Source organism: Megalopta genalis, chromosome 2 (genome assembly GCF_051020955.1).
Source record: "Megalopta genalis isolate 19385.01 chromosome 2, iyMegGena1_principal, whole genome shotgun sequence".
In the NCBI taxonomy this organism is placed as follows: Eukaryota; Metazoa; Arthropoda; class Insecta; order Hymenoptera; family Halictidae; genus Megalopta; species Megalopta genalis.
This window is the reverse complement of record NC_135014.1, coordinates 11369770-11387438: the sequence shown is the minus strand read 5'-3', so window position 1 is coordinate 11387438 and position 17669 is coordinate 11369770. Positions and strand designations below refer to the sequence as shown.

At 35.3% G+C, this 17669-nt stretch overlaps 3 protein-coding genes across 6 annotated transcripts; 2 read left to right on the top strand and 1 right to left on the bottom strand.

Moving 5' to 3' along the window:
• The first annotated feature begins 591 nt into the window (after positions 1-591).
• On the top strand, positions 592-3548 carry Pbp95 (proximal sequence element A Pbp95). Of its 2 annotated transcripts, none has more exons than XM_033482234.2 (2): positions 592-2488; positions 2573-3548. In XM_033482234.2, exons 1-2 carry the CDS (start codon positions 698-700, stop codon positions 3362-3364), a joined length of 2583 nt encoding a protein of 860 aa, XP_033338125.2. In that variant the 5' UTR covers positions 592-697; the 3' UTR covers positions 3365-3548. The 2 variants fall into 2 exon arrangements, with proteins under 2 accessions (XP_033338125.2, XP_033338126.2); XM_033482235.2 differs by having other exon boundaries at positions 594-818; positions 974-3548.
• A 1-nt stretch (position 3549) lies between these two features.
• LOC117227209 (lipase maturation factor 2) lies at positions 3550-7078 on the bottom strand. Its single transcript, XM_033482247.2, has 10 exons — positions 6945-7078; positions 6558-6741; positions 6385-6486; positions 6103-6296; positions 5850-6028; positions 5523-5772; positions 5242-5447; positions 4923-5163; positions 4610-4826; positions 3550-4491 (listed from the first exon to the last, which is right to left on the bottom strand). The coding sequence occupies exons 1-10, from the start codon at positions 7036-7038 to the stop codon at positions 4212-4214; spliced, it is 1947 nt and encodes a 648-aa protein (XP_033338138.2). The 5' UTR covers positions 7039-7078; the 3' UTR covers positions 3550-4211.
• Positions 7079-9426: 2348 nt separating this feature from the next.
• LOC117227204 (uncharacterized) lies at positions 9427-17422 on the top strand. Of its 3 annotated transcripts, none has more exons than XM_033482226.2 (9): positions 9427-9623; positions 9964-10134; positions 10239-10372; positions 10471-10615; positions 10710-10835; positions 10936-11153; positions 11244-16986; positions 17076-17137; positions 17231-17422. In XM_033482226.2, the coding sequence occupies exons 2-9, from the start codon at positions 10086-10088 to the stop codon at positions 17321-17323; spliced, it is 6570 nt and encodes a 2189-aa protein (XP_033338117.2). In that variant the 5' UTR covers positions 9427-9623; positions 9964-10085; the 3' UTR covers positions 17324-17422. The 3 variants fall into 3 exon arrangements, with proteins under 3 accessions (XP_033338117.2, XP_076374540.1, XP_033338115.2); XM_076518425.1 differs by having other exon boundaries at positions 10201-10372; positions 10684-10835; XM_033482224.2 differs by having other exon boundaries at positions 9427-9743.
• Positions 17423-17669: the final 247 nt, after the last annotated feature.

Below are 17669 nucleotides of genomic sequence, written 5' to 3'. Positions count from 1 at the left end.
TGTAAATTTACCTTTAAGTGTCGATTGTCGAGAAACAATAGATTCCAGCCTTGAATTATTATAGATTGATGTTTATTGTATGATCGTTTATTATATTGCATTTTCATATTATATGCTTTAGTAATCGATTGACAATTACGATAGTAGTTTGCGGGAAAACGATCTGAAAATATGGTTTTCTTCAAAACTTATTTTAAACGTATGATATTTTCTGTCATTTCTGCAATTTCTGAAAATTTCAAATTTTCTATGCTAATCGCACAATTCGTTTATTCCCAACTTTTTATCTAATTTCACTCCTACAATTTCGACTTTAATTGTATGTAAATACAATGTCTTACTTTCAAATTAATTTTGATTTTTCTTAATTAGTCTTATCGCAATAACTAAATATAATAAACTATACTACGATGCGCATGTATGTTTTGAGTGTTTCGACCGATATTTAGCCTTTATGTATATGTATTTAAATTATGTTATATATGGCATGCCTGTATGTATATGACATATTTGTATAAAATTGTATGTAGGTACGTTTGCATACGTATATGATATGTATAGATATGTGTACGTATCGTACATTTGTATAGGTATGCATAGCTGATTGTAGCTGATCATAGTTGGTAGCTGATTGTAGTTGATGGCTGCGTGTGGCTGTGTGTTTCGCTTTTTGTAAGAAATCCACTTTTGATTAATTATGGACAAACTAATAGACGATGATGATTTGATGGAAATCCTTTTAAAAAACACATCTCCCAGACAAAAAACTGAGCAGAATTTTCCATGTACTTCTATAGTGGAAAAACCAGTAATGAGCGGTAAGTCGCAAGTGTTTTCAAAAGATTCTACATTTCAAAAGAAATCAGAATATCAAGAGGAAACTAAGCTTTCGGAAAATGATATCGACGACTGCAATAATTTATTGAATTTCAACAAACAGATCATTTCTTTTTTGCTTGATTTGAAAAAACAGATAACCTATGCTCTTAAACAATGTGAGAAGAAATTGACAGTAATAGAGTCAAGCCTTGAAAAACATGTAACTGGAGATTCAAGAGCTTTAATTTGCAATGCCGGTATGCCTTATTTTAAGGACAGAAATTATTTTTTTGCTTCCAACAACGATGACGAAACATTGAAAGAAAATCATAAAGAATTACAACTCAGGAATCTTCCCAAAGTAACTCCTTGGACAATCAGAGAAAGGAATATGTTGTTTAGAGCAGTACAGACAGAAGCTACTACAACTCCTAATAAGGTTTATGACATGTTAAATGAATCAACAGATAAACCTCATTGGAAATCTAATGGAAAAAAAAATAAAAAAAAAATGTTGTTGGTCACAGACGAAGAAAAACTGACTGTCCTGTTGCAAGAAACAAATTTTGATTGGTTTAAAATATCGTCTACTTATCTCGAGGATTTACACTCGCCACTGGATTGTCGAGTTATGTGGAATGTTTATCTTCATCCTCGGATTAATAAAAGTTGCTGGACAAAGTTAGAAGATCTTAAGTTAAAAGAAATTACAAAGAGATATAAATTTCAAAACTGGGACAGAATTGCATTAGAGTTAAATACAAATCGTACTGCTTATCAGTGTTTCATCAGATATAATACAATAAGGAAATTTCCTAAAATAAAAAATTGTGTATGGTTAAATGAAGAGGATGATAGACTTTTACAATTAGTCAGAGCATTTCAAATCGGTGATTTTATTCCATGGGGCGAAGTAGCCAGTTGGATGCAGAATAGAACCAAACAACAAGTGTATTTTCGATGGACTTATAGTTTGGCACCACATCTGACCAAAGGCAGATTCAGTCGATCAGAGGATAATCTTTTAAAAGATGCAGTCAGTAAGTATGGTAAAAATTTTCGTAAAATATCAGCTGCATTGATGCCCAACAGATCAACGGTTCAACTACACGATCGCTATCAAACATTGACTAACAGCGAAATAAAGAATTGGAACGTATGGTCGCTAGATGAAGATTTGAAACTGTTGAAACTTTTTGAACGTTTTGGTCCAAATTGGTCTAAAATAGCTAGCACAATTACATGTAAAACGAGGACACAATTAAGACATCGACATGCCTCAATACAAAGGTATATTAACAAAGGTAGATCTGTTTATGATTTGCATCCCGGTCACTCGGATAATGTAATAGAGCCACAAAAGCAGAATAAAAACTCTGATCAGATCATGGATAACTTTAATGACGACTTTGATAAGGAATTGATCAAGTATTTCCGTAAAGAACAAAGAACAGAAAGATCAGTAAATCACAGACAACAGTCTTATAAATCAGATACACTTGAGTGCCATGCAAAAAAGTTGTATGATATTTTACAACTACTAAATGCTGAACTTTGTATACCCGACGATGCAATTAACAAATCATTATTAGACGACAGGCACAAACAACTTTTATTTTCATTAAAGAAATACATAGATATGAAAAATAGCAAGAGGAGACAATGTATGGTACTAGAGAAGTGTAGCTCCCTTATGTTTGGTTTAAACAATGTAAAAGAAAATTATGACAATATATTATCATGTTCTTTTCAGCCTAAAATAAACTACAAATCTCCAAATGAAACAAAATGCATAGACTATCATGAAGGCACAAAAAATACCTTCTTAGCTGAACAAACGATGGTCATCGATACTCCGGACAATGTGATTTCTCATATCGGTGGCTGGGAAGAGGAATTAGAATTTCGGAAACTCGCTCGACTGCTTGTGCAGAGAGATATCTATTCATTTCCCTCTCAGGTCACAAAGTCGAACATCAACATCAAGAATAGCGGCAATAGGAACAGCTTATGCTACAACGAATCAATGAAAGAAATATCGACCTTTTGTTCAAAAGGCAACGGCAATGCTTTGTTCGAACCAAGCAATGTTCGCAGTTCTATAAATTTGAAAACGTCGCAAAACAAAAATGCCATGATAAATACTACACCGTTCAACGCGTTTGGAACGATGCACGAATTAGCATCTGCTTCCATTGAGACATCAAAAGATCAATCTATATCCGCAATTGAAACCACACACGCAACTTTACTCAGTTTTCAACGATTATTAAGGTTGAAACGATTCAACGAAGAATACAATAATTTACCAAAATTTGTCACCATGTCAAAGAGATCTCAACGATCGTTAAATTTATTGGAAATGCGTTTAGAACAATTATTTAAATATCCAATCGGTCTGTCAAAGACCGCGTTACCTCAAGTTTATGTTATAGACAGTTTTTCATGCAATGACGTTAGATCGAAGAGAGAAACTTCCGAACCACCAGAAATAAAAAACCCGTGCAAAATAAGAAAGTTTGAAATATGCGACAAAAGTAAATAAGTTCCAGTACCATGGATTTATAATTATGAATGAATATAATACCAATATGTGGGAGCCAAAGTTTAGCTTCCGGGTAAAAGACACTGCTAGGGGAAATAATTTGTGTGATTCGCACAAACACTTGGATATTTTAGTCATCTAAATGTATGTGTCATGTAAGGAACAAATAGAAATATTTAAAGAAGTGTTTTTTCATCAATTCTGTATTGAATTTCAATACAGGTAACTTATACTTACAATCTTAAGAATAATAATAATTCTATTAGTAATTAGTAATTAGTAATTCCGATAAGTGAATTATATCTGTTGATGCAACAATGCGTTGTTCAAAGACTGGAAGGAACGGTACAAGAGTACGCAAAGTTTCTTTTCCCTTGACGAAACGATTTGGAACTCGTAAATGTGGTGTACCAACAATACTGAATAAACACACGCGCTACAATAGTTCGAAAGTTCTACAATTTGTACAAAAACCACTAAAATGTAAACAGCATAAGTTCGATAGATACAGGTAAGTGAAATGTAATCTCTTTACTTCAGTCCAAACATCCGTTTCATCGACAGTTAGTATAAAATGCACGCAAGAGATTTAGTGTATTATATGTATATACATATTGTATGAATAATTTCGTAAAAATAGCATTTTTACACAAGTATCAATTGCAACAAACACAAGAACAAAATATTGTGTATTCGTAAAAGTAGAGGATAATCTAAGTATATCATTAAGAGTGTTTACTCGCCGTACGAACTGTGCGTTCTATTGATTGTACAGAATTTGTTGTCACTAATTGTTATCTCTGTTGTTTGAAACAGTTTCGCGATTTAAAAACTTACTCGGATGTAATTACTTTTTCTTTGAAGTTGAAGTATTATAGCTGGTCATAATGATTGCACAACCTGCGGTATAAACACCCCACAGAAGAAGACTAGCCTCAATTTTACAGACTATGGATCTGATACTGTCGAGGAGCAGTTTCAGTGGTTCATTAGTAACCTTGAAAACTGGCTTGTCTTGAATAATTTTCATGCGTGTGAGATACTCGATAAGAGGCGGGTGATCACGACTGAATGTCGGAAAATATTCCTCTATTTTTTCTCTCGTCCACCAAGCTTGTTTGTTCCATCTAAATAACAAAAATAAATGTGTAACAAACAAAAGTAAATGTGTAATAGAAGCTTACTGAACTCCTGTTCGTACCATAAGTATATTTACATATGTGAAACAATTAGAAATATACTTACTGCTGGCTCCACGGAGTGTAATGATAACGATAAAGACTAGCTTTAATATACTTTGGCGGCTTGTCGCGAAATGGACTCTCTACATTATTCATCAAGGCTAATACTTCCGGTTGACCATTCAAGAGACGATAGGCCAACGACATAAGCCATGGATTTTGGTGATAGGTGCCCAATGCGGCAAACCACATTTGCCAATCGAGACGTGGTTGATGAGGAGCTGAATATTACGATATTTTAATTAACATTTAACTGTAAGTTAGAACTTGAATCTTTTTAAGAAATTTTCTAGCAATAGCAACAATGCTTGACTTACCGACGAAAGGCAACGAATTATTCACGTTCCCTGGTTTGTATAAAAATTCGTACTCTTTCCATGGTCCTTCGATAGTATTGCTTCCTTCAATGATCACTTCCCGTCTGCCGTCCGCGCCGGACATACGTCTAAACAATCCATAGCTGTTCACCAAACGAAGGTGTTCAACTTTTCCTTGAATTTGCTTTAACCGGCTTAGTACCGTCGTGTTGTGAGATTCATGCAATGCAGTATATGGTACCTAAGCAAACGACATCTTTCTTTTTCATTTTCTTCCCTAGTATTCTTAAGCGTTTAACAATCTAATCTAGACACTTACGATGCTTAAAGCAAACATGGAACAAACTGCTACCGTATATAGACCCGTAATTAAAGTCGTAGTTATTTTGTTTCGTACACCTTTCACAGTTATCAAAGAATTCATTACAGCATCTGCTATTGTCAAGCTAAGCGACGCTATACCTATGTAGATAGACACTGGAATCGCCCGTGAAAAGACGTGATTAAACTGTTCTTGCGTAAACGCTAAAAAATAAAACAAAATGTTAAAATCACCAGTCTTAACGAAAAACGATCAATCAATTATACGTGCATAAGTACCTATGTTGCTCTGTACCGTCCAATTTTTCGTAAACTCGATACTGTAATACACATACGTTTCATACAATATACCTGCATAAACAAGAATACACAATATCGTCGAAAGATATTTGACAAGTTTGTGTGAATCATTTTTCGATTTTCTTTTGTAAAAAAATTGATCATCCAGTAATGAAATGCATAAACAGATGGTCAGAAAGTTGAAGAAGTTGTAGTTTCCTGTCGCTATGATATTTATTTGAAGAAATATCTGAAATCCGAAAATTATCGAATAAATCGGAGATCAACGTTGTTATCGTAAACGATATTTCAATTATAGTTACTTACCTGTGTATAAAAGGCTGTTATTCTTACTTTTCTATTTGGGAAGAAAAATAAAAATGGAATAACGAGTTCAAAGATATTTACAAAAACAGTGGTTAAGCGTAAGAACCAAGTTGGCAAGTGATGTGCATACCATGCCAATGGAGTGGGTATGCATTGCGATTCAAAGTGTACGCTCAGAGCTGAAACATATATGTATACATTAGTTTCTTTACTTGTATTTTTTCAATTTTTATCTGTATCCAAACAAGTATACCATCTAATTTCCACCATATTGGACAACCGGAAGTAAGTTTCACCACACCACTGGAAAACATCAGACGGAAAAGTAACCAACGTATAGTCCAAAATGGAATAGTATCACTGGGTGTATTTACTTTTCCATGGTGCGAATACCAAAATGGTGCTACTAATATACATAGAAATCCTGCTTCCAATAGGAGCACATCCCTTAAACGTACATAAAAAAGTATATAATTGCTAAATTATAGTAATGCATCAAAAGTATCTTTGATTATGAATAATATTAAATACTTACCACTGAAACCACATAAACGTCTGCCCAATTTGATACAAAGAATAATATAATAGCCAAAGTAACGCAAACACCAATGTGATACAAAATTTTTGTGAGACAAACCTGCAATGAGAACAGAATCTTTATTATATTTCATTTGCCTAGCTAATAAACTAAACCATGAATACACTTGCCCTATGAATGAGAGAACGACACCAGAAAGCGCTAATATATCCAACATATATTCCAGATTTAATCCAAGGTATGGGGCAAACCACACTAATGTTGGTTTTTGTTTTAATTTATGTAATAAAGGAGTTCGACCTTTTAGATCCAATTGAGTCCGGACCGGTAGAATCCCATTATCACCGTATAATCCTTTATCGACAGCATACAAATACAAACATTAATAAATATGTCCATATCAATGTATTTAAGAAGTCTTTTTCTCTTGTGTTCATTGTATTTCGTCAAGCAAATTTTTTAAATTAAGCTAAAGCCGAATGATAAGGTTATTCAGGTATAACAAAAACATAAAGGCAATGAAAAGATATCGAAAAGAAAATTTTGCGAATGCTCACCTGGAATTTGTATGTAAAAGCTAAGATTCGCAAATAGGTATATAATACATATTCCACGTAAAAATAAATTACGAGTATACCGAACTTGCGTCATATTGTTAATATGTTGTAGGTGTATGAATATACTTTCTATTCTCTTGAAGAGATTTCAGCTTCGAATCATGAGAAACGATAGGACATGTAGAATACAGCACGGTGAGAAAACGATACGACATGTATTATATTTGTGTAGGTACATTTATACATATATATACAGTTACTCTATGCGCACCATCTATTGGGGTTTTACAAATAACAGTTAGATACATACACAATATATATATGCAGAGCATGTAGATACATACAAACCCTTTTAATTACACTGTATTGGCAACAAGCCATAAATTACATAAATATGTAACATATGTTGAGTAAACTAGCAAAAAGGTGTTATATGTATTACAGTTTTATGGTAGACAAGTGTGTACATGTACACTGATCTATACTAAGTACGTATGTAAGTACTTCCTCGTTTCTTCGAATAATTCTCTTCACAAATATTTTAGAAAGAAAACGTTTCGAATCTCATTTATAACTGTAGTATGTTTATGTTGGTGCGGCAATAAGAACATAGAACATGGATGATAAAAGCTAAAACGGCGATAAAACCTAGGAAAAATATTGTACATTTGAAGTGTGTTTATAGTGGAGTTACGATTACTAGAATTATTATTATGTATTTTCTAGATCAGAAGTACGATATATGCATAGGGAAATATGAATGTGTTTAACATAAATGAAACAATAAAACTATTACATTTTTTGTTTTGTATATATGTACATATAACAATTGCATGTACCAAATCATGGTTCTGTTACAATTATTAACTATTATTCACATACAAACAAAACCTATATATATGTTGCTGTGCAGTGAATCTGCATGTACCTATAAAATATTTTATTTTATCTTTATATTTACAAGACACTAAGTGATGGATATTATTTCAGACTTCAGTAAGGTATGTTGTTTTCATTTCAGTATATTGTTGCTCCATTTCCTGAAGTTGTTGTAATTGCTTGGTTTTATTATAGTCTTCTATAAAATTCAAAAATTCTTTGTGTCTCTTTTCATCTGTAGGTAAAGACTTTTCTTTCTGATCAATTAACCACTCTTCCATATTGTAAATACGATTAGTGTAATGGAAGATACCTACTGGAAATAAAATATACAATACCATTCTTCCAACTTCCATTTGCCAGTTTCCCATGTTTGCAAGTCTGTAAACAGAATAGTGTCATGTAATAATAAATAGGTCCTTGGGTCGGAATTTTTCCTAATTATCAGACGGTATATTTAAAATAGTTGTTTCTTAAAATACATACGATCAAAAATGACTTATCGCTTACTAAAATTTTCAAATGAATCTTTTACATTAACCAAGCATAATGCTATGCGTGTATGCATACTAACACATATTTATTCAAAACTCTACTTTATTCTGTCAAGGGAAAGATGATTTTGAAAATTACGAATATATTAAAATAACATGAATATGTGTACAAAAATTAAATAAATTATACTTCAGAAGAGGATGTTATATATATGATGTAGTATTCAGTTTGCATCAGATATGTATGTACACGTATAATCTACACAGTAAAAATATATTTTAAATATGCTAAAGTGTTACTTGATACCCCAATGTATGAACAATAAAAGACCATGGTCAAAATCACAAAATAAATACACATTTAACAAAATGTGTACATACATATGAATAACCAAAATAGCAGAAAAGCGAATGGCGGTCCTGTTTGTAGCGGTAACAGCAACGGCGGATATACCGAACTAAATTCCTGTCATATACATCATGGAGGGTACCCGAAAAAGTACAGCATAAAAAAAATAAACCTAGGATCAGAATTGTTCAGGAAAAATTACTGCCCTGATATCATATAAAAAACAAATGAAAGCATTGCGAAACATAATTAATTGCTTTGAAATTTTGTTAAATATTATGTTAATAAATTATATTTCGTGTTGTTGTTGCATGGTTTTCTTACACGATATCGATGCTGCAGATTTATCTGAACAGTGGTTTACTTCTAAACCATAGTTTACTTTTTTGTTGCCTAATTTTGTCAGAATTAATGTTTTTAAATAGTCCTGCATTGTGCAGACATGAACGATTGTGGCGCCTCTTGCGACAAAATCAAGAAGCTTCTTTTGGCCTCTATACAGCGCCAATTAGTAAATGGCAAAACGCTCAAACTGTTAGCTAAGATCGACTATCGGTAATTTTGTCTACCAATTTCAGCGATTTACCGCTATACTAATTGGCGCTGAATGGACTGTAAACAACTACTGTTTGGCTAACAGTTTCAGCATTTTTCCATTTACTAATTGGCGCTGTACGAATCCTGAATTAGCTTCTTGATTTCCACTACTATAAAGGCCACTATTGCCACTATTGCTCACCAGTGTAATTTCACATGCTATGTTCTCCACGAACATAGCACATACATACTTGCTATCGTCATGTATATGTAATATCTATATGTACATATATGCATTTGATCGGTAGGAAAATAGGCGCTTGGAAGGGGAAACCAGCGCGTCAAGCGCATGAGGGAGCCCTCGTTTTGTTTCCCGCGAACATACAGATTGTTCAAGATTATTTGATGCATAATATTGTAGTAAGCGTTTATGTATTCTCTCGCTTGAACTGTTAAGAATTACTCGGTAAAGGTATCAAACTTTGAAACGAACCAGTATGGAAACATTGTTGCCGTCAGAAGTAGCACGACTTGTTCTTGGTAAAGATTTAATACGACAATGTCACACAACGATTTGTTACGATAACCTGCTTTGCAGCGGAAACTTAAATATTTTCCTAATGCAACACATCAACATAACTTATCTAAATAATAGCATTTAAAATATATTACGATTTCGACATTATAATTTCAACGACGAGTTGGATAAGTTTCAATTTATCTCTTCCTTTTCGATATTAAACAATTCTTTTGATTTTAGGATACCTCGAAGATGAAAAATGTGTCGAAGCTGCCAAAACATTTTTAGAGACGTCACCGCACTTACAAGAATGTCGTACAGTACTATCCAAGGGAAGACGATTCAGCACCAGAGTAGGTGGAATGACATTAATGGATGTCATAGAAAAATTTTTTGCAATCACTGCAGCAAGTAAGTTGGTTGGATTTGAATGTTATCACAGTATTTACAGATGCAACTGTATATTTGTTTGCTCAGCATTCGATTGGTTTGAAAATCTTCTTACATTTATGCAGTTCAAGAGCGTCTCAGCAAAATTGCAGATTGCGATCAGTTGAGACACTGTGGGGATTCATTGGAGCAATTAAAATTTCTTGTTGAAGAAACGCGTGGTCAACGATTTGTAGTTAATATAAATGTTCCTTCACAGGTAAATAAATCCTAATTGTTTGTCATGATAATGATAGAACAAAATCAACACTAATTCATATTGGTACATTGAAATGTGCAATGATAAAATGTTTACAGGCTAATGCCCAAATAAGTAATGGATCTCCAATAATATCCAGTAACGTTCGTAAAAGACGTCATAGCAACAGTGATCGTGAACGATGCAAGCGTGTAAAAGTAGTATCAAATGCATCCCAGCAGTTGGAATTTCCAGTTTCTATAGGTTTGCTCGTTCATCTTGATAACTTTCCTCCAACGAGTTTTCACTCGTTATTGGTTACTCATTCACAGATTATTGTCCTCTATCGTAATGGTAGGTTCCGACAGCATAGAAGCAACGCTATTAGAAAGTTTACCAGGTCATGCTGTCACGTCATGTCGATCCAACTATGATGCTTACACAAAGGGGGAAGACCACAATGCGTGTCAACAAAAGTACCGAGGTAGTCGGTTACGCTAAAATTTCCATTGATTAAGGATATGAGAGCTGACAGCTATGTATATATATATATATATATATCATTTGAATGTCCGATGACCCAGATGGCGATCAAGATGATAGAAACATGGAAACGGATGGTCTTGGTGATAATGCATTCAAAGATGACAACATAGGAAATTTCTGTACATTTGAAAAATGTAGCGCAGCTACAAGCACAGAAGAGTTATTAAGTTATTCGTGCGCAGAAGTTCAGACCACTCCATATGATACACACGAATCCGAATCAGAAACCAATGACGAACCTATAGAAAATCTCAGTGTAAGTATGATACTAAAATCTAACTAATTTCAACTCATTCTATCTAAGAGTGAAATAATTGTTAATCAAATAACTTTTCATTGTTCACAGTTACTGACAAAAGAGCTTTTAAATCGTACTGAGTTACAAGAACGTATTGCAGAAAATATTAATAAAGCTATACTACCAACAGATATATCTGCGAAAGACGAAATTCTGAATGATACGATCAACTGCGAAGCAAACTCCTCTATTGTGATCGAGTCGAATAACGCAATTAAATCTATAGTTGAAGCAACGGAATCTGATCCAATATTTGAAAAATTTCTCGATGAAATAATTGGGCCATACACAGAAACCGACACGAGTCCGGACGAAGATATGGAAGTCAAACCAAAAGCGAAACTTTCGAATGATTCCCGAGAAAAGCAACAAGAAACGAATACAGTGGAACTCGGGACGTCTTGGATAGTAGAAAAATTATCAAACGAGACGGAAGCGGAAGATGTTGTAGAAGTACCCTTAAAACATAGACTTCGCAGTTCATCGAGACAACAAAATGCTCGCATTGAAGACGAGCTACGCGATCAAGAGAAAGAACACAATGCTCTAGAAGATCAAAATGCTGCAGCGATTCTAAGTATAATAAACGCAAATATTATCAGTAGTAAATCATCGGATGACAAAAAAGTCTCAGATGTTACGAAAGATGTACGTTTGGAAAACGAAAGTGAAAAGAAGTTGACAATTTCCGAACAGTTTCCGAACAAGGATAAGATAACCGAGATGAAATCAGTACGCATTGATACCGAAAAAGACTGTGGTAATGACAATAACAATACAAACGGCAATAACAATGATAATGAAAATGGTAATAGTAATAGTAATGGCAATGGCAATAATAACGATGCAATTGTTCACTGTAATGATGTTGAATCGAAAATGAAAAAATCATCGGTGAAACGATCGCGTGTCGCAAAGCCAAAACACGAGACAGAAGTCAACAATAGAATGAACGAACACAAACACGATCAAGATATAATGACAATGCCAATGTTGATAGTATGCTCGAAGCAGGAGCCGAGCAACGTGCTCACTGCAAGTTCTAACGTTACGTCCATTAGCAATTCCCGCTTTGTTCCTATTATGCCGAAAGATGCGACAACGTTGTATTTAAAGACTGTGAATGTAGCTCAAAAAGTACAAGCACCAATTTCCAACACTCTTAACGAGTCGAAGAATTTAATTGTTTGCGCGAACGCAGCTTTACAAGCATGTCAGAAAGGATTCGTTAAAATGAACTGTACATCGAAAGGTACATCTAGAATCATTGATAATTCGGTCGCAAATCCTGATGTGTTTAGTAGTAGTAACAATAACGCCGAAATTGCAACTACTAATAAATTTCTCACTGAGGAATCGATTACTCTTTACGGGAATGAAAACAGTGCAAAAACTCTATTGGATAGTTCGAATTTACCCACGATAAACTTAGAAGATAGCATCAGTTTGTCAGGCACGGAGCTGTCTCCGTACATAAAGTTCAATTGCAATAAAAATAATCAGAATCAAAGCTTGTCGGATATCGACTTGACGCCCGTCATCCAAAATGTGCAGATTGCTGACACGATACATACAACCATTGGCCTCGATGATCAACAACCTTCTACTTCCAATTTGAAGACAACAGACCACGATATCATCAATAAACGCACACCTAGATCTTTGCTGAGAAGTAGATCGAAGAATCACAGATTAAGTTTATCGACGCCCAGAAAGAGAAGCAATCACGTAAGAGCACTCGATTTTAATACTCCGTCAAAGATGATGATCATGTCGAATAATTTAATCGAGAAGAACGAGAATACTCGTCTCTCGTCTAGATCTGGACCAGCAAAACACCTTAAATCCGTGCGCAGAACGTCTCTGTTCAGATCACCGTCTTTCTCCAGTCACGTTACAATGAGCACGCATAAACTGAAAAGTCCATTGAGACATTGTCGACTGTCATCCAAGCTTCCCATTGCAACGAAGGAACCCGAGCCAAAACTTATTGGTGGTTGGGACAAATGTAACGGAGTGGGTATAATTATCGACAACAAAGAAGATTTGTCGAATCAAAATGCGGCGCCCATAATGGCCTCGAGCGAAACTAACAGTAAAACTCGACCCAAGACGACGAAAACAAATAACATTTGGGATGCAGATTTGCGAAAATCTTTGCAAATCCCGACAGAAGAGTGCCGGAAGACGCGAAAAGTTTCGAAATTGCCAAAAATCAAAAGAGTCGAGTCTACAAAAGATAAGACGGTAGCATCGCGAAAAGTTAAAAGGAAAGATGCGTCACGGATTCTCAAAGAAACCAGTCAAAGTAGTCTTCTTTCAAACGACACTACAATCAATAAAATCGTTGCCTCATCGGTCCAAAATGATACTGTTACTTGTAACGTTGTTGCGAAAAACGAGATCGGTGCATTGAAGCCAGTTAGTCACGATGTTCACCGGCACGACGATGATAATACTAAACCTGTTCACAAAGAAACGGAAGAGGAACAGCGGCAGCGCCAATCATCGAAAACCGCAGAGGCAACTAACGAACAGAAGCCTGTAAAGAAATACGCACAGTTGAAAACATTGGAAACCAATTTGAATAAATGTAATTCCAATAAGAAAACGTCTTTGGATGCGTTGCATCAATGCTCAGATTTGGCAAAGGCTTCCGTGGATATCGCGCAGCAGATGCTACAGCAACAAATACCCAATTTAATGGCTCTGGAAACACCAAGAAAATTTCAAAATTCCGAAGTACCACCGACACCAAGATTGCTCAGCCCCAGCAGTAACGCAACCCTGTTTCCAAAAATTAACGAGGACTCCAGTAAGATACGTAGTTTCATAAACACGCCGGAATTTCCGAGAACACCTTGCATAGCATTAACTCCAAAACTCTCAAACGAAAGTATTACCGCAGAGGACGCAGAGAAAGAAGCATTTCACAGTTGTTCTCCATACTATAAACCAACGTCCGAGCAAGACGAACATTTGGATAAATCATCGAAGATACCTAAACTAGGGAATAATTTCGAGAATTCATCTAAATTAGTGTCACAGGTTTCGATGCAATCTGTATCGTCGTCCCATGATATCAAGAAATCGACGAACACCTATCAAACCTGTGTGTCAGCAAAATTAGAGATAACACAATTCGAAGTGATCAAAGAGAATCTACCGAAAGAAGAAGCAGTGAAAGAATTTAAGATATCTCTGGCTGATTCGCCGATTCGTTATGCGAAATACAAATCCGATTGTGCAAAGGATAAAGCTGTAAACATTGTTTTGGCGAAAAACAAACATCTACCAATCGAGGATGATAAATCAGTCTTAAACAAGGAAGAATCGAACGACAATGATACAGCCTCTGTTGCATCGTGTTCGTCCTCCTCTTCTTCCTCTTCTTCATCTTCTTCTTCCTCTTCATCTTCCTCTTCTTCCTCTTCGTTCTCTTCTTCACCGACGTCTTTGTCTGCATTAGCTTCAAAACCATTTAATTTAAATCGTTCAAAAGCCACGAGCGCAACGGACAAATCACCCGCCAGCAAAAAGTGCAATAAACTTTCTAGTCAAATTTTACATTCGCAGGGTTCGGAAACATTAATCTCAGAAACTAATTCGCCAAAACCAAAAGTCAAAATTATGGATATACCGTGTACGACTCATACAAAACAAACTATGATCGCCTTAAGAAAGTGCGAATCGTCGCCGACAAAAGTACTTTCGATATTCAAGAACGATGAAGATTTGAAAAACGATACAAAAGAAACTCCTGCGAAAGATGAATTTCTGTTAGACGAAGCAAACATCTCGGAAACTCCCAGCAGTTCGAAAGCAGGTGTTGAACATCTGACTAATTTATCTTCAAAAATTTCGGCGTTCATAACTTTGGAGGATGAGAAATTACCTAAATTGAATGAAGACTTTCCTGTAGATGAGTGTACCACGGAAAAGTTAAAGCAGAAGCCTATGATAGTTGATATACAATGTCTGAGTTCGAAAATGAATTCAAATTCGAATCCATATCTTAGCCACAAGCTCTCTACTAAACCTGTGGCAAAGCGTTCCAGTAGTAGCAAACTAGTAGTAGTTTCGCAATTAGAAGCGAAGCGCCGACGTGTAATTGCGAAATTTCGAGAAATCTCCAAGCCCAATTCATCTCGTGGTAAACTTCAACAGTCGCGCATTCTTTTAAGTGGTAAAAAGAATAGCAATTCGAAGAAAGCATGCAGTCAATACAAACGTTCGGGAAAGAACGGCGAACAGATTAAGGAGAAACAGGCTAGAAGAAACAAAGTGAACAAATCCGAAGAGTCCAATAATAATAACAACATCAACAACGGTAACAGTAATAGTGTCGATGATAACGTTAACAGCAATACCGTCGTTGGTGATAATAATAGCAATAATAATGAACGTAACGATAGCGATAGCAAAAAGAAATACTCGTCTGTACAGGGTGTGCTAAAAGTAGAAAGATGTAGTTTGGAGTATTCAAAGAGACACAACGAAGCAACAAACTATAGCGAAGAAACAAGCATCGTGTGCAATGAAACCTTAACATTGGAAACTATAGAGTATTCGACTACCAAAACGATAAATACATTGGAAAATTTGACCATCGGCGAAGATGCGAACAATGTGGAAACGAACGATGGAGTTCACATACGAGAGAAACAGTCGAATTCGCCCGAGTTTGAAAGGAAAAATGAAATTTCTAACACGACTCTCATAGACAAGAAACAAACGGAAACAAAAACAATAGAAATTGAGTCAAGCAACATAGCCGATAACAATGATTCGCAAGAGATCAAGACTGATCAGCACTCTTTAAGAAACGAAAATAATCCAATTAGGGAAAACACGCGTCAAACAATAGAAATTGAGTCAAGCAATATAGCCGATAATAATGGTTCGCAAGAGATCAAGTCTGATCAGCATTCTTTAAGAAATGAAAATAATTTAATTAAGGAAAACACGCGTCGAACGAAGGAGTATCCGAGTTGTCGCGGTATTAAAGCAATCGGCATTTTGAAGTCCAAGGTGGATCTGGTAAAACGAGATTTGTTTAGCGACGAAGAAAACGAACAGAGAACTTCGGGTCCGTTCAAGTTTACGAACAGCAACGGAGAAAATGATATCGTTGTAGTGTCCACTAAGAGCGTCGAGTCAGAAAATCCGAAAGGCTTGTCGCGCGTCCTTCAGTGTTTGCAGCTGATTCCTACCTGCAAAAACGAACATGCAGGTGGGACCGTATCCACTATGCCGACTGCATCGATCCCGACAACTGCGACTACCGAATTCAGACGCAAAAATAATCGTGGGACTGATCTAAATGCGCTGGTGCCTAATTCGGTCGAGTATCATTTCCAATATGACGACAATGCTCCATTTAAGAAAAGGAGACGTAGGTACAGTAGTCAAGAGTTAGAGTTTCAAATCAACATTGTCCTGAACGATCAAAGTCGCGACGAATGCATGAAAGTAATGACCGCTACCAACTATGAAGAAATATTTAACATGTCCCCGAAATCGAGAAAACGATCGGGTAATAGAAAATCACCTGTCAAAACTAATTTATTTCCCATTCAAGTCCACGAAAACGTAGATAAACCACCTGTTACGTTAACAATAGCAAATATCAATAGCAAGCCTCTGGCCACATCGTCTCCCGTAGATAAGGTGCCGAGATCCAAGATGAAAAAACTCTCTGTAAAAACTGTACATGCGACAAATGAAAAAAATCAAATAACCCAATTAAATAACAGGAAAAAAACGAAATTTGATAAAACTCGTGAAACCGGTATGTACAAAGGATAAATTACCATTTACTTTATGTTACAATAACCATTTATTTTATAATACGTATAATAAATACAGCATCAATTTCAGATAACAATTGTACTGCGAAGATTATCCGAAGAAAGTTGCCAGAGCTAAGAGAAACCAAGCAGGTATAGAACAAATTATTTTCACACTCTTATTTTTTTAAAATACTTATTTCATTTGTTCGTGACACAGAAACAAACCACAGCCACCTGTTTCAGATCGATAAACGACATTATACAACGGACCCGCAAACGCTATTGAACAACATAGACTTGGAGAAATTTTTAACGTCTGTTCACGGACCTGCGTAACAATGTATTATAGAGACAATCCAAATATCCAAATGACAGAGAACAAAGTGTCAACAAAAGTCTATCATCTAGCCATATATACAGTGGGCATTTAATACATTTTCTGAATTTGTTTCTTTTCTCCTATCTCCTCTATCTTGTTCAGTTTCTACAGTTCCTCTTTTCCCTTCTTCTTACAAGCTTCTTTAATCATTTAATATAGAACACAAGTGCAATACGTAGTCCGCCGTTTTTTAGGAACAGTCATAGAATTTTATGAAATTTTATTTGGAAGTCAAATTAATTATCATAAATTAATCAGAGAAATAAAAAATATCATTACAGCGAAGCTATCTGTACATGTACA

Excerpts from the sequence above, each read along its gene's own strand:
- LOC117227204 (XM_033482224.2), top strand. The coding sequence starts at position 9,701 with ATGGAAACATTGTTGCCGTCAGAAGTAGCACGACTTGTTCTTG. Across the intron at positions 9,744-9,963 it reads AGTAGCACGACTTGTTCTTG|GATACCTCGAAGATGAAAAA; the intron begins GTAAAGATTTAA and ends TTTTGATTTTAG. Across the intron at positions 17,138-17,230 it reads AGCTAAGAGAAACCAAGCAG|ATCGATAAACGACATTATAC; the intron begins GTATAGAACAAA and ends CACCTGTTTCAG.
- Pbp95 (XM_033482234.2), top strand. The coding sequence starts at position 698 with ATGGACAAACTAATAGACGATGATGATTTGATGGAAATCCTTTTAAAA. Across the intron at positions 2,489-2,572 it reads GCAAGAGGAGACAATGTATG|CCTAAAATAAACTACAAATC; the intron begins GTACTAGAGAAG and ends TGTTCTTTTCAG.
- LOC117227209 (XM_033482247.2), bottom strand. The coding sequence starts at position 7,038 with ATGACGCAAGTTCGGTATACTCGTAATTTATTTTTACGTGGAATATGT. Across the intron at positions 5,773-5,849 it reads TAACAGCCTTTTATACACAG|ATATTTCTTCAAATAAATAT; the intron begins GTAAGTAACTAT and ends TTCGGATTTCAG. Across the intron at positions 4,492-4,609 it reads TACACTCCGTGGAGCCAGCA|ATGGAACAAACAAGCTTGGT; the intron begins GTAAGTATATTT and ends TTTGTTATTTAG.